We start from the raw sequence: 27514 nt of genomic DNA on the forward strand, positions 1-27514 counted from the left end.
TTAGTCACAGGGCAAATATTTGTATCAGTTCATTATCTCTGGGAAGCTAGCTACTACTTTCTACATCACAGTGGGCAAAATACTGCTTAATACAAAAGCAGAGTAAAGGTAAAATAAATACTCCCATGCTGATAAATACATAATAAATTACTATGGTAGCAGGTTTCATTCTTTTTCTGCCATGCATCCTATTCTGCAACACATCAATCTTTGCGCTTCTTACTTCCCCCATCCTAATCTTTTTCTCTAATTTGGCTCCTCAGTTTCCACTCCCATCCTCAGTCCCCCAGTAGTTTCACTCAACTGCAAAAGGGCTCTCACTGATATGAGGGTTGCTGACAGCTATTTATTTATAATCATACAATTAAAAAAAGACACTGAGCCATCAAGCTGAGCACACTTCTAATTTGTGTAACCATCTGTTCTCATCACTGGTCCTCCTTATGTTCCCTTTCCATTCCCATCTATTGTTTGGTTCCTTTTTTCTTAAATTAGATAGAAAGGCTTTGGGGCAGGAACTCTTTTCCTACTTGTTTGTACAGTACAGTGGGACCCCAATCCTGACCGAGGCCTCTGGTTCTTACCACTTCTGTGCTCCTGTATCTTGTCTCTAGGAGTTTCATTTCCCCTCCATGCAGGTACAAACATCAAAGTGAAATTGTTGAGAAGACACTGCCAAATCTTCTCAGTGGAGCGCAGCAGTAAAGAAAAATACTGAATCAATTCACTTTGTATGACGCTCTCACCTCCCAGATCTTCTTTCCAGCTCTTTTTTGGTAACCTCTACTGTTCTGTAAGGCCCTGATCCAGCTAGGCACTTCAGCACCTGTGCAACCTCAAGCATGTGAATAGTCCTACTTACTTTAATTGAACATCCTGTATGCTTCATGTTACATATGTGAAGTGCTCAGTGCCCTTCATTCCCACAGACCTCAGCAGTATTCAGCACCTTGAGGGAGCGCTTAGCAGCTTGCAGGATGAAGCTCTAAATTTTAAGTCTCCAACTTACCCTTCTTACATACACACATTCAATCACTGATACTTTTTCTTTACTGGGTGGCTCGTGCCACCACAGGCTATCAGCTTTCAATATAAAGCAAAAACCGTCACCCATATTCCATAAACTGATACATTGTCAAAGGACATAGCTAGACCAGGACTAGTAACATGTAAGTAATAAATTGTTACACACAAAAAGCTAGGTTAAAAGAACATTACGGTTACAAAGTCACACTCCAGTTAGGAAATGTCAGAATTAAGGTTGTCAGTGCATCCTCAGTTTGGTGCCCTTGTACACATGGAGGACAACACAGTCTTTAATTACATTGAGTCATAAAGTCATAGAGTTTAAGGAGAGAAGGGACCACTAGATCAGCTAGTCTGACCTCCTGTAATCACAGGCCACGAACACCACCCAGCACCCACACACTAAACCCAACCACAGAAATTAAACCCAAGTATTACAGCTCACAGGGGATTAGACTATTATGTACCATGGGGAGAGAACAGGAGGGACTGAGGTGCACCAGTTTCTGAGGCCCCTGCAATGGGAAATGATTAAATGAGATATACCCAGATAATCCTGGCAAGTGACCAACAGCCACGTGCTGCAGAGGAAGGCAAAACTGTCCCCCAAAATCACTGCCAGACTGATCGCGGGGGATGGGGAATTGCTTCCTGACTCCACATATGATGATCAACAAGACCCCGAGCATGTGAGCAAGAACCAGCCAGCAAGCACCTGAAAGAGAAAACTCTCAGTGCCACTCAAGAGACCTGAGTCCCACCCTGCCCAGTGTCCCATCTCCACCTGTGGTCATCCCAGATACATTAGAGGAAGGAAATAAAAAACCTGGGGTGGTGGTGGTGGTGAGGAATCGCTTTCTGACCCCTGGAGGTGGCTGACTGAAACCTTGAAGGATGAGCTTTTAGGAACATAAAACATAAACCAGAAGTCTGACCCCCACCACCACAAGCAACCTCATCACATAATAGTACTCATGAATTTGTCCAGCTCTCTCTTAAAACTAATAAAGTTGTTATTCGATTTTATATTATTTTTCCTGTGCATTGGTTTAAATGACTTTCCTACCATCACATAGGAACTCTGTGGCAGGGGCTGGATAGAATCCATCTCTCCAGAGCAACAATCAACTGCCTTGGCCTTGAGACCCACCCTTTCTTTTCCTGCAATCCCCTGCCTCATAAGAAGAATATAAGAACATAAGAACATACTGGGTCAGACCAAAGGTCCATGTAGCCCAGTATCCCATCTACCGAGAGTGGCCAATGCCAGGTGCCCCAAAAGGAGTGAACCTAACAGGTAATGATCAAGTGATCTCTCTCCTGCCATCCATCTCCACCCTCTGACAAACAGAGGCCTCATTCACTACACACCTTCCAAATTTTGCAAGAAACAAGACTGGGGTCCTACCAACAACAGCCTCACTCGCTACACAACCCTGATCCTTCCTCAGAGCAGTTCCATCCAGTGCACTGAATGAGGCAGGGGTCCTGTGGAATAATAGCATTTGGCCTGTGTCCAATGTATCATAATGCATATGCACAAGAGGGCCGAATTAAGCAATTTTCTGCTTCCACGAACAGAATAACGATGGCTATGTTAAGACACTACACTGGGACTTGTGTGATCTTGGGATCTATTCTTGTGTGACCCTGAGAAATAACTTTATTTCTCTGTGCCTCATTCCTCCCCCAATAAAAATACCGGAAATAATAATGCTTCCTCTTTTTCAGCATGTGTTTCGATCTTAATCGTGTTGAGGGAGCGATTGTCTCTGATGGTGTCATGGATCGCACACTAGACTAGAGTGCAGGAGGTCTCAGTTCAGTTCACATTGACACTGGATAAGTCACTTCCCTCTCTGGGCCTCAGGGATACTGCCCTCCTTTGTAACGCATTTTGAGATATACTGATGAAAAGGCCTAGGTATTACTATTGCCATGTCTCTGTGCAGCACCCAGGACAATAGGGCCCCAATTTTGGCTGGGACCTCTAGGCATTACTGTAATACAAATAATAATAATACTCTCTGTCCTTTACGATTGCTGGAATTTACTAAGCAAACTGTTAGCGGTGGTTAAAAAAGTTTTTCTCCTAAAGGCAGCAGCAAGCTTCCTTGAGAATGTCAGAACACAGCTGAGATGGCAGGAGACTGAAGACTTCAAATTATCTATTTATGGGCATTCTGTCTGAGCAGGCATTCATGTCAAAAAAGGCCAGGGCAATTTTCTTTAGATGGAAGGAAGAAAATTTCTATTCACTTGGTAGGTACAAAAGAGTGTAAGTAAAGAAAATACATCGTTCTTTCCTTTCAGGACAATACAATGAATTTTATACTGAGCATCTATGAAGATAAACACCTGCTTACCAACCAAGCAATATAATTGTAAGCTACATTGGTTCATACCAGCATCTTTCTGTGCTGCTGCCTGTCAATAACACTCTAGTTAATGGGGCGGTCATATCAGCATTTCCATCAAATGCTAGCTCCCCATGGTAGGAGTCAACCATTTCTGTTCTACTCTGAGTTGACACTTTACATATTTGTGTGCAATAAAATATTTTAGAAATGTCTTATGTAGCTCCAGATGGTTTAACTAGAGAATGGGCAAAAGACTTTTATCACATGCCTCCAATCGCCTAAGAAACATGGATGTTTGGACTCCGACTTCTCAGAAACCTGCGATTTAACCAGTTTCCAACTAACTTCCTGGAGTCTATTAGCTGAGAATGTGGAAGTCAAGACATGACCCTTAGCAACGTGCAGCCACGCTGGTGATTATGTACATTTTATCAAAAGTAAGCTGCATAGCTATAGAATGGAATGTCTTCCAGCTCCTGTATGATTCGGTTTGAATTCATAGTCTGATGGCTAACCTTGTGGTCACGTGTTTTCAGTCCATGAGATCCAATAGATGGTAAGGAAGCTATCTGAGAAAACTTCCTCATGACTGCTTTTGATGATACATTTCCATTGAGAAATTGATCTGCATGTTGGAAGGTGGATGACCGGCTAATAAGAGCATTGCCTTTGATGGTAACTTAGTTTCTGGAGCTAGAAAATCCAGAGGTACGGTTACATAGCCAACCAAAGGTCCATCCACGACTGCATTGTGTTTGATCCTCCAAATCCCTTCTCAGTTCTTAACAAGCATTGAGTATAGTTAGGCCTGTATCCTTAGAATCTTTGACAGATTCAGCAAGTGAATACTTCCCTGTGTGCCCTATTTTCAAGGGCAGAAATACCATCTCCCTCTGTCACTCTGATTTTCTTCCGAACAAAGAAACTGCTTTACTAATACTTTACTTTCCTAGTTTGAACTGCTAGCGTGCCTGCCATCGGAGGATCCAGAAGAACTGCAACATGCCCCTGAAGATGCCATCGCTTGGCTAGATGACTATGCACACACTAAATAAATAAATACTTTGCGGAGAGGAAGCTTAGCCATCCTTCTGGACTGTCGATGACACAGCTGCAGGAGCCTAGCTGTGGGCTTGAAAACTTTAGAAAATAATTGCAATAGCTCACTATGAGTCCATGACTAGTGTGTGTGTGTGTGCGCATGCACCACTGGCCATTGTGGAATGAAATGTTAGCACTAACTCAGTCTGTGATCGTATTGCCTTGTAGTGATCAGTCTACAAAGAGGATATATTGCTATAGGGAACAGCAATCCCCCATTAGCTCAAGTAGCAGGGCCCTGTGTTTTTAGAACAGAGGCTCCTAAGTTCTATGTTTCACATGGTGTGTGTGTGCTTTAAATGCAGCTACAGATTTATTATTCTGTTTCTTATTTATTCTTTTTTAATTATCAGAAATCATGGCTACTCTATGATTTTGTGCTGCTACAGGTAGTAGCTATGCTGTCCAGCAGCTCATATACATCACAGACAACTAATTATCACAACTAAGAAGAGATAAATAAACAACCAAACCCCTATCACTATGTTTTATGAATCTCCTGCATTTCACTTCATCAATATTTTACTATTCTCACTAGTACTCCATAAAGGACATTTACCAAAGGAGACAGAAAGAATTGTAAGTGGTTTTAGAACTGTCAATCAGACTGGGATTAAGCTAGAGCATCTCTTCAGCAGTGTGCAGAAAACTAAGCACAACAAGTCATGTTTAACATAATTCTGTAATCACTAAGAAATGATTTACAGCAATCTAATTTCCTACAGCAGGCTCTGACTGCTATTGAAGAGAAACTGATTTCCAAATGTAAGCAGCAGAAGCTAGATAATATGGTCTTTAAGGATCTTTTAACTTCTGAATAACCCAGTCATTTCTCTTTGGGACTTTGGAATAAAGAGCTTAATTTATATTTTTTATAAATATAAATGCTCCTGTGTGTTCAGTTTACCCTCAGCTATTATGGAAGCCATTAGTTAATAAGTTTGATTCTGCTGTCAATTGACTTCCTTGGCAATTTGCACAGATTTACTACCAAGCTGCATTCTTTATACTTTTAAAATGATTTACATAGGCTGTAACAGCATTCCTAGATATTTCCCCAAAGAGACATCATACATAATTGTGAACTGCAGAAGGAACAAGTAATAAAACCATTAATCTCCCTAACATCTGTACGTTATTTACTACATAAAAGCAGCAATATCCATCATGCAGTTCAGTACTGACAAATGCAAAGTTACACATAGCGGAAGGAATAATTTTAACTACTCCAGCTACTGCTTGGTTCTAAAGTCACTGGAATCACTAAGGAAAAAACCTTAAGAATCATTATGGACAGCTCAGTGAAAACATCTGCTTAGTGACAGACAGTTGTCAAAAATAAATAAAAAAGGAGAATACATTTGGGTATGTAAACAGTGAGCTAGAAAACAGTACTAAAAATAGTGCATTACATATAAATTAATAGTCTGCTCTCACCTAGAACACTGTATTCAATTCTGGTTGCCCCATCCCACAAAGAGATGTAGCAGAAAGGGGGGGTCCAGAGATAGACAACAACAATGATGAGTAAGAATTAACATACTGCAATAGGGACATGGGAAAACTTCCATGAGAGTAGACAATGAAAAGATCAGGACTGTTTAGTTTAGAGAGAGTAGACCTATAAGAAGGGACATGATAAGCGTATTAAATAATAAATGTACAGAGAAGGTAAATTGGGCATTGCTATTTACCCTCCCTCATAATACCAGAACAAGGGAACATTCAATATAACTGAAAAGCAGATTTAAAACTGTTGAAAAGAAATACTTGTTAAACACACAGTGAGAAATTAACCTTCATCACAAGATATCAAAGCTAAGAGATTAGCAAAATTTTGAAAATGGTTAGATATTTATAAGGGTAACGTGTACATCAGTGGTCCCCAAACCTTTTCTGTTGCACCCCCCCCTTACCCGTAATGGAACCTGTCCGCTCCCCCCTGGGATCCATTGTTGGAATCTGAGGCCAGGTTCGAGCTGCAGGCAAAGCTGGGCTCAGTGGCGCTCCCTTCCTGATCCCTGTGGGGCTGGCCTGGACCCCACTACACTCCCCTGAAATGTTACTCCGTGTCCCTCTAGGGGGGCATGCTCCACAGTTTGGGAACCGCTGGTATACATCCACAGCTTTATTAGATAGGATAAAATATTTGAGATATACACATAATCATGCTTCATGGCATAGACTACCCATTAACTGATAGTAAGAAACTTCTCTTATGAGCAGATAATTCTGAAATTGTCCTTTACAGGGTTTCATTCACTCTTCCCTAAAACACCTGGTAGTGGCCACTGTTCGAGACCTCTGATGGACTATTGGTCTGAATTGTTATTGCAATTCCTGTGTTCTTTGCCTCCCCTGAATACTATGTTTAAATTAGAATACAGCACACTGAATAGTGCTCCTGTACAGTATCCTCGTATTCACAGCATTTGTTACCTGGGTGGACAATCCTTTTCATTGCATTTCTTTTGTCGTCCATTTGGCTGCATTTCTGGGTCACAGAAGGAGTTTTTGATCACACTTCCCCCCCTTTTCACACATTGGGCTGTCTGTCGTTGAACACCTGTGAGAATAATAATTTCTCCATGCATATTAAATCCTTACACCTTTGTGCTCAATTCCCAATGGACGCTGATCATGTTGGTTTACCAGGCCCACCCCACTATGTGGCAGAGTCTGTGGTTTTCAGAACAAAAAGGAAACAGCAGCAGAGGCTGTTTGAAAAGCAACACTTGTGCTGTACTAGTTTTGCTTTCAAAAGGAGAGGACTATTACCTCCTAATTTATTATTCTTGGTCATATTAGAAGAATAAAAAGCATATCGCAGCACTTGAAATATCTTAGCCAATACATAATGGGCCACATCTCAGAAAGCTGGAAAAAATATTTCTGTCCCTTTAAAAAAAGAGATACAGCTAAGACAGATACCAAAGAGATACAACTAAAACAGATACCAAGGGCTCAAATGCCCACTGGGAAGATAAACACTGTCATTGCTTAGCTTGTGTGCTCTGAATTTGTTACTTGCCCTCTATTCCTCTGTGCTGGAATAAAGGATGAACAAACACAAGATGCTCTCTCTCTCCATTGACCCACAGAGGAAATGCAGTGTTATTGCAGTGGTGTTAGTTCCAGTATATCAGAGAAATACTGGATTTATGGCTTATTACAACAAGCTACAACCCACTAACAACTCCCCGCCCTGCTGCTCCCCCTGCTTCCTTTCACCTCCTATGGGCATGTTTACACTACAAAGTTAAGTCAACCTAACACAGCCACTGCAGTAATTACTGCAAGGGTTCACATCCATCCCCTCCTTCTGTCGATGATGTGCATCCTCACCAGGAGCGCTTGCACTCACTTGAGAGGGGTAGTGTAGGGGGCTGAAAGCCCCAGTTTCTCAGCTCGGTGCTGAGATCCCAGCTGGAGCCAGGCTGCTGCCCGGCTCTCAGCTTCACACTCTGCACGGAGCACTGCTGGGGCACACAGCTGGAACACCCTTCCCCTCACTTTCAAAACAGAGATCCTATCAGCAGTGAAACTGTCAGCCATGCTGGCAGCCAACAGGCCACGCAAATAATGCAGTGTCGATATAGACACTGCATCACCTGACCTACATCAACCTAAGCCTTACGCCTCTTGTTGGGGTGGATGTACTAGGTCGACATAGTGGGTGAGTTACAGCAGCAGCAGGAATACTGTAGTGTGTATGCCTACTTAGGTCGATGTAAGGTCAACTTAACTTTGTAGTATAGACATGCCTTATGACTGGAGAGGTGTGAATGGGCCACTTCACCTTGAATGGTCCCTTGGAATACGTGTTAACTACTTATGCTAAACAATCTGTTCCATCTTGTATTTAGCTGTGATACTGCATACTTTCCCCAGATCTGAAGAACTCTGTGAAAGTTTGTTTCTCTCACCAAAGAAGTTGGTTTAATACAAACTTTACCTCAACCACCTTGCCCCCCTCCCCGAGGAAATGAAAGTTTTGCAGCATGGGGATGAACTGCATAGACCCACTGATGTAAATGCCTACATAGGGATTAGAGAGACAAGGCAAGTGAGGCAATATCTTTCACTGGACAAACTTCCGTTGGTCAGAGAGATAGGCTCTCAAGCGAGATGGAGCTCTTATTCAGGTTCGGTAAAGGTATTGAGGGCAGGTCTACATTTAAATGCTGCAGCGGCTGCTACCTATGCCTCTGGGAGGGCTTCTCCCATCAGCGTAGGTACTCCACCTCTGTGAGAGGCAATAGCTATGTTGACCAGAGAAGCCCTCCTGTAGACACAGCGCTGTTCACACCAGGGGTTAGGTTGGCATAACTACGTTGCTCAGAGCTGTGGATTTTTCACACTCAAGTGATGTAGGTAGATCAGTGTAAGTTTCAAGTGCAGACCTGGCCTAAGATTGTCACACCAGAATACCAGATTGAACAGATAGTTTAGCATAAGCAGTAGTGCACATTTTAAAAGTGGCCCATTAACACCTCTAAAGTCATAGGACAAAAAGCAGTTAGTAGGCTACAGATTGTTGTAAGAAGCCATAAATCTAGTGTCTTTATTAAGACCATGATTTTTAGTGTCTAGCAAAGCTATGAATTTAAGCTTCTAGGCTCGTCTTTTGAAAGTGTTGAGCAGGTTTCCTTTGAGGTTGGGGACTGATAGGTCAGATACAGAGAGATCACTTTGTGTTCACCCACAGGTGATATGGTGTTTTTGTCCTTTATTATTTTCATGTTTGAAAGAGTGTAATGATTGTCTGGTTTCACCCACACAGTTGTTATTGGGGCTTTCAGTGCACTGAATGAGGTACACCATATGTTGTGATAGGCACGTTTAAGACCCACGGATCTTGAAAGATTAGTAGCGGGGGGTGTTGATCATGGTAGTAGTGGAGATGTATCTGCAGGTTTTGCATCTGTTGATGTGGCAGGGTCGTGTGCCCTGGTTTGTGGGGAACTTGCTTCTGATGATGAGCTTGGGAGAGATTGGGGGGTTGCTTGAAAATGGTGTTCAGAAAGATTTCTTTCAGGATGGAGTCCCCATTGAGTATGAGTTGTAGCTGTTTGACGATACCCCATCTGGGTTCCAGTGTGGGGTGGTAGGTGACAATTATGCATGTGTGGTCACAGAGGGTTTTATTTCTAAAAGCAGATTCTCTTATGGTATTTGGATGACCCATTCCATGACGTTATCTACTTCTCTGGTGCAGTGTCCCTATTTGGTGAAGGCAGTTTTGAGTGTGTTAAGGTATATAATCCGGATTTTCTCCTCGGTGTATATTCTGCAATATCTGAGTGCCTGGCTGTAGATAACAAATTTCTTGGTGTGTTTGGGTGGTCACTGGATCTATGAAGGTAGGTGTGGTGATCCATGAAGTTCTTGTATATAGTTGTCTATAGGTTTCATTGTTGAAGCTGATGGCCGTGTCCATGAAGTTGATGCTAGTGTGGGAGTGTTCCGGACAGAGTTTTATGGACAGAGGTTGGTCGTTCAAGTTGTGGCGAAAATCTATGAGGAAGATTAAGTTGTCCGTCCAGAGGATGAAAATATCATCAATGTATCTCAGGTATATAATTGGTTTTGCATTTGTCCAGAAATTCTTCTTCCAGTTGGCCTATGAAGAGGGTGGCATATTGGAGAGCCATCCTAATACTCATGGTTATTCCCATGGTTTGGGCAAGATGTTTGTTGTTGAATGTAAAATTGTTATGGGGGAGGATAAAATGGATTAGTTTGGTGATGTCTTTGGGGAGGAATATCTGAGCTCATCCATTTTCTTGTAAATATTTGAGGCAGGCAGCTCTGAGGCATGTTGGTGTATAGGGAAGGGACAGCCATGGTGGTAACGATGGTGTTCTGAGGTAGGCTGATAATGTTATGGGGTTTGTGGAAGAAGTAGGTTGTGCATTGGAGGAAGATGGCCCTTTGTATGGTGAGCAGTTTGAGGATGGTTTCTCTGAGTCCTGATATTCCTTCAATCAGACTGTTGTGGCCAGATACTATGGGTCTGCCTAGGTTCCCTTGTTTGTGGATTTATTCCAACAATTTGTAACCCCTCTAGCCCCCTTTTTGTCCTATTGCAACAAACTGGCCATTTCACCTTGAATGGTCCTTTAGAATATGTACTAACAACTTATGCTAAACTATCTGTTTGATCTTGCATTTATCTGTGACGCTCTTAGACTGGCTACACTACTACTTATGTCGGTACAAGTTATGTCACTCAGGGGTATGAATTTGCCACTCTTCTGAGTGATATAAGTTATACTGACCTAAGCACCGGTGTGGACAGTGCTATGTCAGCTTTCAAGCTTTACACAGAGCTTTTCTTCAGGTCTGGGAAGAGTGCTACTCAGAGTAGTGTCTCACTTTGAGTGCGTTTCCCAAACTGGTAGAAAAGCTCTGGGTAGCTCAAAGGCTTGTCTATCACACCAACAGAAGTTGGTCCAATAAAAGATATTACCTTGCCCACAGGTATGCGAAATGTAAAGAGCAATTAAGACCCTTTATGTAGTGAAGTAGCTGGAAACAACAGAAACTGCTGCTGAAGACAAAGCACTGGATAGCAATGCCTGCTAAACTAGGTGCATTGAAGAGTTTCCTGATTGCAAAATCTAGGTTTGGGAATGGTTGACAAGCTGTATGGCTGTGAGAGGCACAGAGCCAGAGAGGCAAAAGCAAGCAGTCAGTGAAAGATGCAAGGATGAACATGGCCTTCAGAGGGAGCAGAGAGACAAAGTTCTTGGATCATAACTGAGAGGAGAGGCAGACTTGGAAATTGTGAGCAAGAAAACTACTTACTGTGATTTGTTTCTGTTGTATTCAGGAAAACACAATTTTCTGTGAACAAACAGGGTTGCTAACCCTTTGGGCCAAAAGAGCAATAATATTGTACCACTGTGATATTCATTCTCCCCTATATAGGTCTGTTGAAGGGGTCAAAACAGAATATGCTACTATGAGGTCAGGGATACGTGTTGTATTTTAAATAAAGAGTTGTCAACTTTGCACAGATTCTTTAGCAGGTTTCAAGAAAATAAATTTAAATAGAAATCTATTAACAACACATAATAAACAACCCATAAGCTTTGGGAAACTGATGAGTTTTTCCCAATATTTCACACTTTCCCCAATATAACCATTCTACATATAAACAAACTTTAAATATTTGTTTCCTAATATTTCACGCAAATTCTAATTATTTTTTTCATGGAATATCAGAGCCCTCCCATTTCACTTATCCATGAAGTTAAGCAAAATGGCTTACAAAGATGGACATAGAGAATATAAGATGCAACTGGAAAATCCAAAGGAAGAAAGGTTTGGATGGTGGCAATGGTAGCGGTAGATTGGAGGAGGGTTGATCATTGTTGAAAAATTCCAAGAGAATTTAACAGAAAATGACAAACTTGTTATTGGTAACACTATTAAATTCATTTTTTTTTAGATAAGTTTCTATAGAACCCTCTTGGTTTCATCCCTATTCTGTTCTATGCGACTTTTCCATAATGATGTTTGTTTTTTTCTTTGGAAATCTAATCAGAGAGTTTGGCAAATGTCACTGCGAGTTGTAAAATGAAGGAAGTTATCAGAAATGCTTCTCTGCCCCATTTTAAACTCAGACATGAATTATTCCCCTATGATGAATTATTTAGCATAGTTTCAGCTGCTGTAATGCATTTTAAAGCAGAAGTCTGGTGCTAAGGTTGCCTCTTCAAACATGTACAGAAGCCTAGTTTACAGTGTGGGTGCTCTTATCTCCGCCCTGACCATTGACATCAGTAAGCTCATCTATTTGAGTCTTGTAGTTATTTCAAGATGTAATCCCACAAATACCATTCTTAATAGGGGCCTTAAGTGGATTCACTTTATTTGCAGAATCTGGAAAGTTCTGGGATTGTTCAGAAATTAAAGGTGGATATAGGCCCCTAATCTTTCCATTATGGATGTACATAACTCACTTCAAAGCTAGAGGGCGTAACATGCACATCAAGGTGCAAATAGATTCAGTGAAACAGTCTTTAAAACAAAACAAACAAATATTGTCATATTTAGTAACTATAAATATCCAGTGTTCTGTATGAAGTGAGTCAGAAATATCTCACACGGGCTCTGACCTATTCCATACTTAAGCACATGCATAATTTAAAAACACAAGTCCCATTGAAGTCACACATAATAAACATACTTAAATGCTTCTTTGAACTGAGGCCTCTAACAATTTTTATATAGCGGTCCTGCTTCCACCCAGCTATTTCTCCCTGATCCATGTCAGCAACAATTTGATGTGGCACTGGTGGACACCCACGTAGATGCCGGCTGTGTGTGTGTGTGACAGCAGTCCATGGAGTTTGATCCCTATTGAAGAGACCTTGCTCACAGAAGCCAGAACATGTGTGGGAGTATCTCCAGCAAAGAGAACTTTCTGCTGGTGAAGCAGCCTCCTTCCTACACCTGTTGTCTCACTGCTGGTCCCACAGAGTGATCACTTAAGCCAGGTCTACACTAGGAAGTTAGTTTGCTATAACAACGTTGTTCCGGGATGTGAAAAATCCACACTTAAGAGAGACACAGTTAAACCAACCTAATTCCCTGTGTAGACAGCACTAAGTTGACTGGAGATTCCCCCATCAACATAGCTAGCGCTTCTTGGGGATGTGGATTATAGACGCCATTGAAGAAGTCCTCCCGTCAGCACAGGAAGTATCTTCACTGAAGCTCTACAGCAGCATATCTGCAGCATTTTAAGTGTAGACCTGCGGTCAGCTGCTTGAAAGTCATTCACTCTCTCATTCTCCCAATCCTTCCATGCCTGACATTCTTACTCCCAAATATACAAAACCACTACATACAGAAATGGCTGAGCTAGCACTTCCAGTGCAATTGAGCTTTTTTGCATGCAAGTACACTCATTGGGGCATGAATATCCAATATTTGCGCAAACAGAACGTGTCTGCATCACCGTTCATGAAAAAGCAAACAAACAGTATCAACATGGATGGATCAAATAGTGATTTTTTCACAAACAATTTTCCCTGCTCTTTGCCTATCTCAGAACTATCGTGAGCTGGAAGGACTATTTTTGATGGGAGAGTCCAGTTCACCTTCCATGTCCATTCAATTCTTGATTCCTCTGCTAAATTTACCAACAAAAATGATGGTTAGAACATGGTTAGGTTGAGCTTTCTTGGATGTTCACTCAGAGCCTGAACACTTCCGTTGAAAGCGTCATCAAAACTAAAAGCTGAAAATGTAGATCAGAATGGTCAGTTTTGGAAAAAGTCAGACATACACACTGTGTGTCTGTAAAAGTATGTGTGTGATTATGTGTCTATTTGCAACTGACATGAACCTGATTGTGTGCATGAGTGCATGCACACACACACACACGGTTGTTTTACCTTGCCCTTTGAATGCACAAAAAATCATACTAATTGTATGCACAAATTATATACACAATTATTAAGGCAACCTTACATCCCTAACTTTTTGAAAATCAGCATCTAAATCCAGACTGAAAACACAGTGACCCCTGGTTTGCAAAATGAATACCACAATTTTTGGATTAAACTCCACCTCTGGGCTAAACTAGTACATATGGAGTTAAATTTGCAATGCTGAAGCTGAAAAGGGATTTAGTGGGTATACACTAATTAACCCCAATGGGAATCTTGTGGCTAAATCCCTTTATAAGCTTTGAAAATTTACCATTTGCTTGTTATTTCTACAGAGAGATAAACTTTTGCATTCTGCTTAATGCTATCTTTCAACCAAGAGGCTGTCCTCTATTAAACAGATTATGTTCAATGCCACTTTAATCTAATTCTGAGAAACATGATTATGGCCTTTAGAAAGGACTGAATGTATTTGCAATTTTTTTTATCAACATTAAAGAATGATACGCAAGAAAGAGCAAAGTAAAGGTTTTATGCATCCATATAGGTCAAATAATATATTATCTAAGGGGTTTATGTGTTATCCTGACAGTAAATGTCTACATTAGAAGAATATGGCTAGCTAGAGTATTTTAGAGTTGCTCTTTGCAAGCAGGGACGGCTCCAGAGACCAGCAAAGGACGCAGGTGCCTGGGACAGCCAACAGATGGGGCGGCACTCCGTCTGTTATTGGGGCGGCACGTCCAGGTCTTTGGCAGGAATTCAGTGGGTGGGTCCTTCACTCCCTCTCTTCCTCTTCGGCGGCAGCTCAATCAGGTTTCTGTTTTTTGTTTTTTTCCTTCGCTGCTTGGGGTGGCAAAAAAGCTGAAGCTGGCCCTGTTTGCAAGGAACATATGCGTCCACACATATCTAGACTGCAAAGCAGTCATCTGTTTGTTTTGCAGCACTTAGACAATTTAATAGCCCAGCTGCGCTGTTAGGATGGGTAGAGGTTACAGAACATTATGGTTTTTACTCTAAGTGACGCTTTGTTATTTTTCTTGTGGCCACAACTTTTCAGGACTTGTTTGTGGAGGATTTGGTTTTACTTTTTGAAATCATTAAATTATTTCGTATTACATTAGATAACACATTTATTACACACATTAAAAAGAAAAGAAAATATCAGTAGACAAACTTTACATCTCAGAAGTACAAGTAAATCTTTATTTAAACACAATGTTATATCCTATCTCACACTCAGTTCGGACACAGCCTGCCAAAGGGGATAAGCCCTGCATGGAAGTCTCTCAATGGTATCAAGTGTTGTAGCCCCTGAATCTGACATTCCTGCATGTACCCCAGAATTTCACAGTACTGAAGTCAGCCATCTTGGGTGTTCAGCCCATTGCCGGCTGAAAATCAAACATCATGTAGCTAGGAATAATCCATGCTGCTGCATGTTTGCAGCTGTGCTAATCAGAATAGGACGTTGGGCAGGGCTGGCTCCAGGCACCAGCAGAGGAAGCATGTGCCTGGGGCGGCACATGCAAAGGGGCGGCATTCTGTCCATTCTTGGGGTGATAGAGTCTGGGCGGCTTTTTTGTGTTTTTTTTGCACTTGGGGCAGCAAAAATGGTAGAGCCGTCCCTGATGCTGGGAGAGTGAGTTAATGCTCCACAAAAACAGAAGGAATGTTTGGACAGCCAACCTTGGTTTTAGGTGCCTCTGACATGTAAGTTTTATTGTTATGACTAGAAATGCTTTGCTAAGAAGCAGCAGCAGCAGAAGAAATTGATATTGGCTGTTGCTAGGAAAATTGATAACCTATTAGAGGCTATTATGAATTATGGGTTTTGTCCAAAGAAAATTTATAAAAAATTTAGTTTAAACGTGTGCTTTAAAGCAGTATGAGGAAGCTTTTCTTTGAGCAAGGATCTGACACATAAAATTCCCCATCAGCTGGATGGAAGGAAAGCCCCCGGAAGCCCAGATGGTAATCACTCAAAACGATTTCAGATTTTGGTAAATATTAATCTTTTGAATGCTCTGAACCTATTGCTGTGGCATATGCGTGTGAGAGAGAGAATGTAAGACCTAGCAAAAAAATAGGTTTAGGTAAAAGCACTCTGGTTTGTATCAATCATATATCAGACAGAGTAACTGTGCCCCTACTGTTCCTGACACTGCCTGCAGAGAAACAATGAAGTTATCACTGCTTTGGGTTCTGAAAACTCTGGGTAATAGATCTGGTGAGCCAGCCAGGAGTGATAGGGAGGAAGTGGGTGATTGGTACAAAAGGTTTGCTGTGCTGTGCAAGAGTTGAGGAGTGTGGGGCAGGGTAGCAACCTGGAATTTCCCTGTGTTGTGGTCTGCGAGTCAATTTATGAATACATTCCATTACTGGGACTCTGGTAGCCTGATCAAATGAGAAAATATGTCAGAAGAACAGGGAAAATCTGGGAAAAAAGCACAGCTGAAAATGATTTTGGAAAACAGCTTGACTGATTTGTACAGAATAGTAATGGTTTTTGGAAGCCTGGAAGCTTTACCAGCCCTGGGGAGTTCCTGCAGCTCTGTATACTGATGGTAGTGATGGTAGTAAATAAAGAGATAGATGAGTTAAAGGCAATCAATCAATTAATCAATCCAGCCTAAAGGCAGCATCAAATATCCTCCGCACCCACCAGCTTGATTCAGGTTGCACAGATAGTGGCACTGCAGAAGCAGAGGTGTGACGGGGCGAGAAAGTAACACAGCTGGAGCAGGAGGTATTTGGATTGAAACAGCAGACAACAGAGACTGAAGGAATTGTTAGAGCCTTACTGAAGGATTCCCAGGATAAGAATCAGGCAGGTCACGGGGACTGTAAGAGACAGTATTTGACCTATATGGATGCATGAAACCTTTATTAAGCTTCTTCTTGCATATGATTCTTTAAATCAATCCTTTCTAAAGGCTGTAGTCATGTTTCTCAGGAAACTTTCTAGAGTTTTTATTCCATAAAATAAGAGGAAATACCAATTATTTATTTTTATTTCATATTATATATGTAAATATTTATATAAGCATATATTATTGATAATATAATCAAAATAATTATAAATTATATTACATTTATAACAATTATATATTAATATACCTTTATATAATTATATAGATTATATATGTATATATAGTATATATTTACATAATTTTATGTTATTTATTTAATTTATTATTTATGGGGGGGAGTCAATTTCAGGGGATAGCTATCTCATCTCTCAGGTTCTGTTATGGCAGTCTAATCTGATCCAGTTTATGTTTTAGACTGAACAAGATAAATCCATACAAAGGAGAGAAGAAATAACTAGAGCAATACATGAAAATGCAGCTTCTGTTTCTAGTCTGTAGTTTTGTTGCTGGAAGACCACAGCATATGACTTGTTTAACCATTTATGAACCCCAGCTTCACTTCTTTGGCTCCAGAAAACATCTGGCTGGATTGCTCTGATTTTCCTCTAACCAGGAGGCAGAATAGATTAAGGCAACTCGATGTTGATTGATTGTGATAATGATTATTATGTGAGTCTGATCTAACGCTCACTGAAGTCAATTAGAGTCTTCCCACTAACTTCAAATGGGCCTTGAATGAGGCCTTGAGTTACCACTTGCTCTCAGGAAAGAAAATATTCATAAGTGGTGGCAAGCTTATCCCACCGGATATGCCAATCAGATAATTTGATAGTGCCTATATAAATAATTGGCACTTCCTCTTATTTTATGGAATAACTAGTCCTTCATTAAAGGAAACTATGACCACAAAGTCCTTGAAGGTCATTTTACCACCACATTTTAGTCAAAACAAGCTTAACTCTCATCATTTCTTTGACTCCATTTTGGACTTATTTTCAACAACACTTGTTATATAATGTGTTTATTAGTATACGATGATCTTCTAGTCAACTTTAACCCACTTCACCTTAGCAACACCGATTTCAAAAATAGGAAGATGGTTTGGATGTAGCACAACAGCTCTGTTACTGTCAATGACATTCAATTCTGAGTCTAAAATACCTTGCACTGCACTAAAAAATAATCATTGTCTAAACCAAGAAACTAGTTTTATGGATGCTCAGAGAATTGTGGTATTTAACAGAGTTTGGAAACAGTATTTCATACTGGCCTCTCGAACCCACTGATGGGGGAAAAAGTGTGTCACATTAATTTAGTATGAAATAGGTCAATACTTTTTGGTCTAGAAGGTCAACAATTAACATAATTCCTATTCCTCATTATACATAATATGTTTAGAATAACAATTTCCAGTTTTCTACACTGAGAGACAGCTGGCATTTCCCAAATCCACCAATAATGATGCTGCTATCTAATTCTAGAAAACAACATCACAATCTGCCCTAAGTAAGGGGGCAGAGCAGAGTAGTGCCCTCACAGGAGCAGAGGACGGTTGGAACTGTGATTCTCATTTTCTCCTTGCTACAGGGGTGCGATAGCGGGAACAACTGGCATAGATAAGCAGCAGTTTACTTCCCCTTTTGTGCTGATGCTCCACTGTCTTTGGCTGCCCACTTGCATGCGGCAAAATTAGTGGACCTGCTCCAGTGTCTTTCTCCATATATCATGACCTATTATAATTCACTCTCTAACTGCCCTGAGCAGCCATATAGTGGCAGAACTCACTCTATATTTCAGTTTCCACCTTAGCAGAGAACTAGAAGCGAACTCTAGTAGTTGAAAAAAGGTAAATAATAAGTGGGGATGCCATTGGTTAGAAATCAACAAACAAAAGTAATCTGGGGCCATCTATTAAAGTGATCCAGCTGGTAGTCCAAAAAACAGAGTCAAAGATCACAGGTATTATCCGAACAGCTTTTAAACCAGATGGTGTTTCCCAGGATTATAATTTTTTGCAGGGAACACTTAAGAAAATAGTTCCACTAATCTTAAAGAAAACAAATCAAGTTCAAAAAAAATTAATCTCATTTCATTGTTATGCCATTCATTAAATTAAATATCAAGTATTATCAGCACTTACTTACTATGGTGATTGATGGGGATTACACAAGTACGCTGCATAACATTCAATCCAAGGGGGTTAATTGTTTCAGATAACCCCTCAAATGTAATTAGTTTATTTTTGCTAACAGGAAAAGAATACTGTGATTTATTGACTGACAACAGACCAGTGTTCTGAGAAAGGTAAGAACACATAATTAGTGTGGAAAATAAAATCACATTGACCCCAGGCAATAATTACCTAAAATGAAAGCTGTAACAAGCCAGTTCTTCAAACTATGGAAAACAAATAACCATAACTGTTTTCTTCATAGGGAAGATTTAAATACTAGTACTAATAAAAACAATGAGGAGTCCAGTGGTACCTTAAAGACTAACAGATTTATTTGGGCATAAGCTTTTGTGGGTAAAAAATCCACTTCTGATTTTTACCCACAAAAGCTTATGCCCAAGTACATCTGTTAGTCTTTAAGGTGCCACCCAACTCCTCGTTGTCTTTGTAGATACAGACTAACACGGCTCCCCCCTGATACTAGTATTAATGTTCATCTTTGCTGCCTTAATATACTTGACTTCACTCTAAATTTGTTACAAGATTTTTTGTTTGTTCCTTTAATACCAAAATCTCATGGAATGCAATTAAAGTAACCAATCATTATCTGCCAGTGCTCACAAAAACATAAAAATTAGAAATGGAAAAGGCCAATGTCCTCTTAGCAATCCCCTTGCAGGTACAAGTTTGTCCCCCCACTACTTTATGTAGTCTAGTTATACATGACTCAGGCAATGGAATTCCTACCACATCGCTCAGACTTTTCTGCCATCTAATAGATCTTATTGAAATCAACAAATCCAAATACAAACTTCTTCAAAGACCATTACAAGTAGGGAGACCGGATGTCCTGATTTTATAGGGACAGTCCCGATTTTTGGAGCTTTTTCTTATATAGGCATCTATTACCCCCCACCCCCCATCCCAATTTTTCACACTAGCTATCTGGTCAACCTCATTACAAATCTACTGAAAAATCATCTGACTTTTTACCATTCATAACATTCTTCTCCAAAAATGTATTTTGTGTTTCAAAGAAAAGACCTGAAGCCTCTGTTTTGCAGAAACGCCCCTGTGATCTTCACTCTTTTATGCTCACTTTCACTTATCACTGCCTTCACGTCATTAATCTGTTTAAGATGATATTCCTTAAGCTTTACTTTTATGATCAAAGACATTTCTGCACCTGTTGTTGGAATCATCTTATGTTTCTTTTTCTACTTTCTACAACAAACAATTTTTGTCTGATTTATAATTCTATACTGAACTGCAATAACACTTTGATTTTTTTAAGTTACCATTATGTAGAACGAATTAAACAGATACAAGTTCTACAAAATGATTTCACATTAGCTGATTACTGAGAAATGTTAGGGAAACATTGATTCCTATTTGTGCAGTACAAAACTGAAGTCAAAAAAATTACTTAAATGTGTTAAAAAAAATCAGTTCTGGTAACACAAAAAAAACCCTGTTTAGCTTAAATAGCCTCCATTGGTGGTATACAGGATCACTACAAGTGCTAACAATTGCTCCAGTGGAAAACACTGTAAAAATGCACTTTCCAGCTCAGTTTGTAGAAAAGGATGAAATTCATGCTAGATGTTATAAAAACCCATTTGCTGCCCCCTAAGCAATTTTAATAGATTTTAAGGTGACAATGGACCATTGTCATAATCTAGCCTGACCTCCTATATAACAGAGACTAAACAACCTCACCTCAATTTGGCTCTTCGATAATTAGAATGCTGTTATGATAACATCCTTGGAATTTCTAAATATTATAGATGGCAATTTCCTGATAGTACAACAGTCCAAGGGAAGTGCTAGGAGTCTGATTGCTTGAGTCATTTATAACTAGAGTACATAATCTAGGAAGGAACAAACTTGCAGCAGCCAAGTGACATCAGCATTTTTCATTTCTACTTGTTATGGTTTTCTGAGAGCAGTGTGATAATTATTGGCTTCTTTAATTACATTCCAACACAGGGAAATTCTATATTAACCCTCCTCTTAATACATTTAGAGGAACTGATCACGGATATGACTGGTGCTACCGTTAAGGCAAACTAAGCGCTTGCCTAGAGCACCAAGATTTGGGGGAGCCAAAAAGCGGTGCCCCCAATTTCTTTTACAGCATTCCTGGGCTGGGCTGCCGGAGCGCACTGACACGTGCGGCTCAGATTCCCTCTCCCAGCGCAGCGGCCGCTCCATGCAATTATTGTCACTGCCGGCAGGGGCACCGAAGGCTGGGCAGAGCTCCACTTCGCTCACGTGGCACAAGCCCGGCGATGGGCGCGAAAGCAGGGTTTCGGCTCAGCCTCCACAAGAGGTGAAAGTAAGGTGATAAGGTCCGGTATGGCGAACCAGCAAGAGCCAGTATGCTGTGCCAGACCGAACCGGCTTCTGCAGCTGGGATTAAAAGGGCTCTGGGCTCTCCGCAGCGGCAGGGAGCTCCAAGTCCTTTAAATCCCACCCACAGCTCCGGCGGCTGGGCTGGGGCCAGGATTTAAAAGGATCGGTGCTCCCCGCCACTGCGGAGAGCCCAAAGCCCTTTAAATCCTGCCCACAGCTTCGGCGGCTGGGCTGGGGCTGGGATTCAAAGGGCTCAGAGCTCTGTGGCAGGCGCGGTCCTGGGCCCTTTAATTTGCCTGTGAGCCCCGGGGGCTCCCAGCCACCTCTGCAGCTGGAAGCCCCGGGTTGATTTAAATGTATAATGTATGTGATTTATTTTGGGGATGGGGGGTGCAAGGTGAAACTTTCACCTAGGGCACAAAATATCCTTGCACTGGCCCTGATCACAGACCTAAAAATTAATGGTAGCTTAGGTACAAGTGATCATGATTTGATCACATTTGTGAAGTGCTGTAGAATAAAGTCTAAATCAGTGTGCATTTGTGTGTGTGTGTGCGTGTGTGCGTGTGTGCGTGCTAGAGATAATAGAGATAAATAATGTACTTAGACTTCTGTAAGGCATTTGATTTGGTACTGCATGACACTTTGATTAAAACTCTAGAATGATACAAAATTAACATGATGGCACACATTACATGGATTAAAAACTGGCTAAATGATAGATCTCAAACTGTAATTGTAAACAGGGAATCATCATTCAGCTAGTGTGTTTCTAGTGAAGTCCTGCAGCGATCAGTACTTGGCCCTATGCTATTTAACATTATTATCAATGACTTGGAAGAAAAAATAAAATCGCTGATAAAGATTGGGGGAGTGATATATAATGGAGATGACACATCAATGATATAGAGCAATCTGACCCTTGGTAAGCCGCATGTAATGCATTTGATATAGCCAAATGTAAAGCTATACATCTATAGGCAAAGAATGTGGGACATACTTACAAGGTGTAGGACTCTGGGGGTGGGTCATAATCAGCTGAACATGAGCTCCTAGTGCAGTGCTGTGGCCAAATGGGCTAATGTGATCCTGAGATGTATAAATGGGGGAACAGGCAGGAGTAGGAAGATTATATTATCTCTGTATTTGGCACAGAAGCATGTGGTGGTCAGAAGAAATGCTATAAAGACACACAAAGCTTATCTTAAGAAAACTGATGTGGACATTGCAAGCTGGGAAAAGCAAGCCACCAACCCACGGCCGCCCAGAGGGGGAGGCAAGTGGGGCAATTTTTCCGAGGCCCAGCCTCCACGAGAGTTTTTCGGGGCTCCTGGAGTGGGGTCCTTCACTCACTCTGGGGGCCCGGAAAACTCTCGTGGAGACCAGGTCCCTGGAGCTTCTTCCGCTCCGGGTCTTCAGCAGCAATTCAGTGGCTGGGGGTCCTTCCACTCCGGGACCCACTGCCAAAGTGCCCTGAAGACCTGTGGCGGGGGGGGCCTTCCGCCCCGGGACCCACTGCCGAAGTCCCGGGTCTTTGGCAGCACTTCGGCAACAGGTCCCGGAGTGGAAGGACCCCCCCCCCCAAACTACCACTGAAGCGGGGGCACCGCACTGCCGAAGACCCCGAATCCTCTGGGCAGCCCTGCACCAACCTACCCCAATGGCGCCATATCCTTCATCAGGCAGTGGCCTGCTTCAAGGAGAAGCGCCTTGTCTTTGGGTACATCCACAATACCCACCGAATTGGCGGGTAGCGATCAATCTATTGGGTATCAATTTATCACGTCTTGTCTAGATGTGACAAATCAATCCCCGAACATGCTCCCATCAACTCTGGAACTCCACCAGGGCGAGAGGCAGAAACGGAGTCGACGGGGGAGCTGCGGCCATCAATCCTGCGCCGTGAGGACGGGAGGTAAGTTGATCTAAGATACGTCGACTTCAGCTATGCTATTCTCGTAGCTGAAGTTGCGTATCTTAGATCAATCCCCTCCAGTGTAGGCCAGGCCTTCGAAGCTGGAAAGAGAGAGAGGAGGAAGGAAAAAGAAATAACTTTCTCCCAGCAGTCCGCTGGCCTGCCACAAAACGTCTGTACCTACTGCAGGTGGATTTGCAGTTCCAGGATCGGACTTCTGAGTCATCTCAGGACCCATATGTAAATCAATGGTAGAGATCATTCTAGAATTGAGGGATTGCCAATCAACCAATTTGGCACTGATGCATCCAGTGCTGGAATACTGTGTCCAGTTCTGGTGTTCACAATTCAAGAAGGTTGTTGGTACATTGGAGAGGGTTCAGAGAAGTGCCAAGAGAATGACTAAAGGATTAGAAAACAAACCTTGTAGTGACAGACTCAAACTAAACAGATCAAGGTCCTTAACATAAAGGTTAAGGGGTGACTGGATCACAGTTTCTAAGTATCTACATTGGGAAAAAAAATTGATAATGGGCTCTTCCGTCTAGCAGACATAGGACTAACAAGACTGAATGACTGAAAGTTGAAACTAGAGAAATTCAGACTGGAAATAAGGTGCAACATTGATTGTCCTCATTGTTAAACTCATTTTTTCAGCTAGGTTTGTAGAAGAGGATGAAATTCAGACTAGATATTATCAAATCCCATTTGCTGCCCCCTTAAGCAATTTTAACAAAGAGTTTTGTTGGATTCTCCATCACTGGCAATTTTTAAAATCAGCATTAGATGTAGATATGTTCTAGTTCAACAGGAATTATTTCAGGGAAGTTCTATGGTCTGTGTTATACATAGGCTTGGAAAGATTATAATTGTATCGGTAAACACTGATTTCACTGTACACACAAAAACCTACAAAAAAGTGTTTCCGTTGATGATAATTGAAATCCACAGATAGGCAAAGTAAGAAAATGCTACTTGTGAAAGTATTACAGTCCCATCTGAATGTATATAAAACATGCAATGAATACTGCATAAAACATATTTACAGCTCTGCTAAAACAGCCATCTTATAGATTCATAGATTCCAGGACTGGAAGGAACCTCGAGAGGTCATCGACTCCAGTCCCCTGCCCTCATGGCAGGACCAAATACTGTCTAGACCATAAATCTTTATAAATCTTTAACTTTTTGAATCTCAGGTATATCGTCATTATATACCTAATGTGTGACACTCCCCCACAAACCAGTAATTTTCCACAACTGTGAAAATTAACTTTATACAAATGGAGGGTGGGGGGATGCTTAAACACATCAATATCTGTCAAGATTATTTAAAAAAAATAAGTCAAATTCTGCCAAACCTAGTGGTGCAAGAGGTCAGACTAGATAATCACAGTGGTCCCTTCTTGCTTCATAATCTATTAATTTATAATAAGAGTAAATCAGATGACAGTGAATGAAAAGGATAATAAAAAAACCCATGTTTTTTAACCTCTTCCACATGTTACACTGCAATCCGTCCAGCCTCCATATTGCCAAAAATATTCTGGGTCCCCTACTTCATTCTCAAGGTTTCCGTCTTTACGTACAATGTATTCATACTTTATTCCGGGGTTATTTTCCTGAAAGAGTAGCTAAAAAAAAAAAAGATGTGATTAAATTATTTACTTGTCTGTGATTATAACACATTGGCCCAAATCTTCAAGAGTAGAGTCCATAGTGTCTGCAGATATTTACAGGCACCCAACCTGGGAACATATGACTCTTGAAGCGTGCCTGCCCTTGAGAAATGTATATATCAGCTCCTCATTTGTGCACAGGTATGGGGAGGGAGTAGGTACATTTCAATGTGGGGTGCACTAAAGCAAGCAAATACTTTTGCAAGCATACCTGTGAAAATTTGGGCCAGAATATATGGTATCCTATCAATTACAAGATAAGGCTATGCAAAATAACCAGATGGGGATAATTGACAATAGACATTTTATTAACATCTATATTTATATGCAAATTTTATAAATGATAATGTCACAACCATATAACACCTGTTCCTTCCAGTAGCTCAGCAGACAGCAGCATATTTATCAAAACATTGCTTTAACATTGTTTCCTAAATGTCTCCTTAAAGAAAGAGGAAAATTCTTAGCAGAAACAGGCAGTGAGCAAGTCAAACAAATTGTTCATTTACTTTTGGCAGATAACAGAGGTGGGGAAGGAGCTAATCCACAAAATGGTTTACTCTCACCCAACCAGGCAACACTGAACACTGACAGAAATCTTATTTCCCTGCTCTAAGTCCCCTAATCTACACACTGAACATGGATCATCCACTAAACCCACTTGGGCACATCCTTCCCATACATTCCAGGGGTGGGAGTGGGGCACTAGTAGGTCCTATTGCTTCCTCCCTTCTTTTTCTCTGGTCTTATATTTAATACATATCTCTGGCATACTAAGTAAACAGGAAAAAGGCAAGTATCAGAGGGGTAGCCGTGTTAGTCGAGATCTGTAAAAAGCAACAAAGACTCTGTGTCACTTTTTACAGGAAAAAGGCAGGATTCAGAGAGACAGACGGCAAAAGGGAAACTACAAGTACCTTCCCCAAAGTAAATATTAGTTTGATATATTTAAAGCTAGACTGGATAAATCAGCTGAAGATCTATCGTAGGGAGCACTTTTATTTAGTGGGCATTGAATGATTAAATAAGTCTTTCCCTCTCTGGGTTTTTGGCCCCAGTTCATCAAGTACTCAAGCATATAAGTAATTTTAAGTAGAGTAAACGAGAGTACTCATGTTCTTAAAGGTAGGCACATGCTTAAGTAATTCTATTGAATCAAGGCCTTCAGTTGTATGACTACATTCAAAGCCAAACCAAGGTAACGAAAGAATTTTTGTTGGAATATTAATAGAGTGAGTGAGTTATCTTTTTCTGCCCTGTTTTCAAAGCTCCAGATCATTCTGCTTCCAGACAGAGTTACCAGCTTCTGCTGCTGACCCTTTACTGTACCTGTATCCATACTGACTCATTGGTGGGTCCAGATGCTGTCAGATTTTCGAGATCTCCTTTTCTCTCATAATGAAATGTTGTTCCTGCCACTTTGTATGCTCCATTCCACTGAATAATAAATCCCCCATTTAGGTAATACTTTTTTGGGTCTTCACTCCGCACTGCAAGGAAATTTCCTGCTTCTGCCACTTCTACTACTCTTATGCCCCTTGCTCCTTTTGGAATCAGTCCAATGTCAACATAGCCTACGGAGACAAGACAGGTTCATTTAAATGATTATTGTTACAACAGAAAGTGATTACACATTTCTTACCTTTTTAAAATACAAACATCAGCCACACTTGTAAATATGTAAGGTGAGCACACTATCATACAGTTTAACTTTCAGTAACTCCTTTTAAATCTAATTAACAGTGCCTTTCAATGCAAAGTCTTCCAGGGTTGCAAGAATCAATTAGAGGACAGGAATACGCTTATTATTTAGGCTATTAGAAGACATATCAAGATTCATTCTTCTCTGAGGTACTACACCAGAGTAAATCTAGAGGAACTCCATTGAGGATGGAATAGGTGGCAACATCTACCATAAACACTGTGATGTGTGAAAAGGGTCACTGTATATTTCAGAGAAGAAAATCTGTGGCAGTTGCATTAAGTCATGATGCCTCCTATGGGGAAGGATATTTGAAACTTGCAGGAAATGTTATCAGCTGTCACTGTAGGAGAGGAGAGATACAGAGCTTTGGGCACTAGACTGGGACTTGTGAGATCTGGATTCAAGTCCCTGTTTTACCACAAACTTCTTGTGTGACCCTGTGAAAGTCATTTAGCCTCTCTGTCCCTTAGCTCTCAATCTGTCAAACAGGGGCAACAACACTTCGCTGCCTCACAGGGGTGCTGTGAGAGTAAATCGATGAAAGACTGAGACACTCAGATACTGCAGTGACAGAGGCCAAATAGAGGGCTGTGTTTTCAGTCACCAACAGAAAGTCCAGATTTTACCGACAAGACTCAAAATTGAGTGTGGTCATGTGCTGAAATAAGGCAAGTTTTTACTGGTAAAACTTCCCAGAGTAGACCAGGATTTAGAATTAAAATCTGCTTGCCTTACTCACACAAATAGTCTTAATGGCCTCGATTGGTCTACTCATGTGAGTTAGGCAAGCAGGATTTGGCTCTAAGCCATACTGAGCAATCTTTAATATCTATCTTGGGTGCTGATCTATTTATAATATCTATCTTGGGTGCTACCCATTACTATGGTATCGGAGCACCTCAGTCTCTAATGTATTTATCCTC

At 41.1% G+C, this 27514-nt stretch overlaps 1 protein-coding gene across 1 annotated transcript in view; it reads right to left on the reverse strand.

Annotated features, from left to right (window-relative positions):
- ADAMTS12 (ADAM metallopeptidase with thrombospondin type 1 motif 12) overlaps window positions 1-27514 on the reverse strand; it is a 226202-nt gene that overhangs the window by 54662 nt on the left and 144026 nt on the right. Inside the window, exons 14-16 of the mRNA XM_050943769.1 lie at window positions 26216-26460; window positions 24700-24841; window positions 6927-7053 (exon numbers count right to left, since the gene is read on the reverse strand). Coding sequence (XP_050799726.1) covers window positions 6927-7053; window positions 24700-24841; window positions 26216-26460 — 514 coding nt within the window. The remainder of the gene's footprint in view (window positions 1-6926; window positions 7054-24699; window positions 24842-26215; window positions 26461-27514) is intronic.

The sequence above is a fragment of the Gopherus flavomarginatus genome, chromosome 3, assembly GCF_025201925.1.
Source record: "Gopherus flavomarginatus isolate rGopFla2 chromosome 3, rGopFla2.mat.asm, whole genome shotgun sequence".
Lineage (NCBI taxonomy): Eukaryota > Metazoa > Chordata > Testudines > Testudinidae > Gopherus > Gopherus flavomarginatus.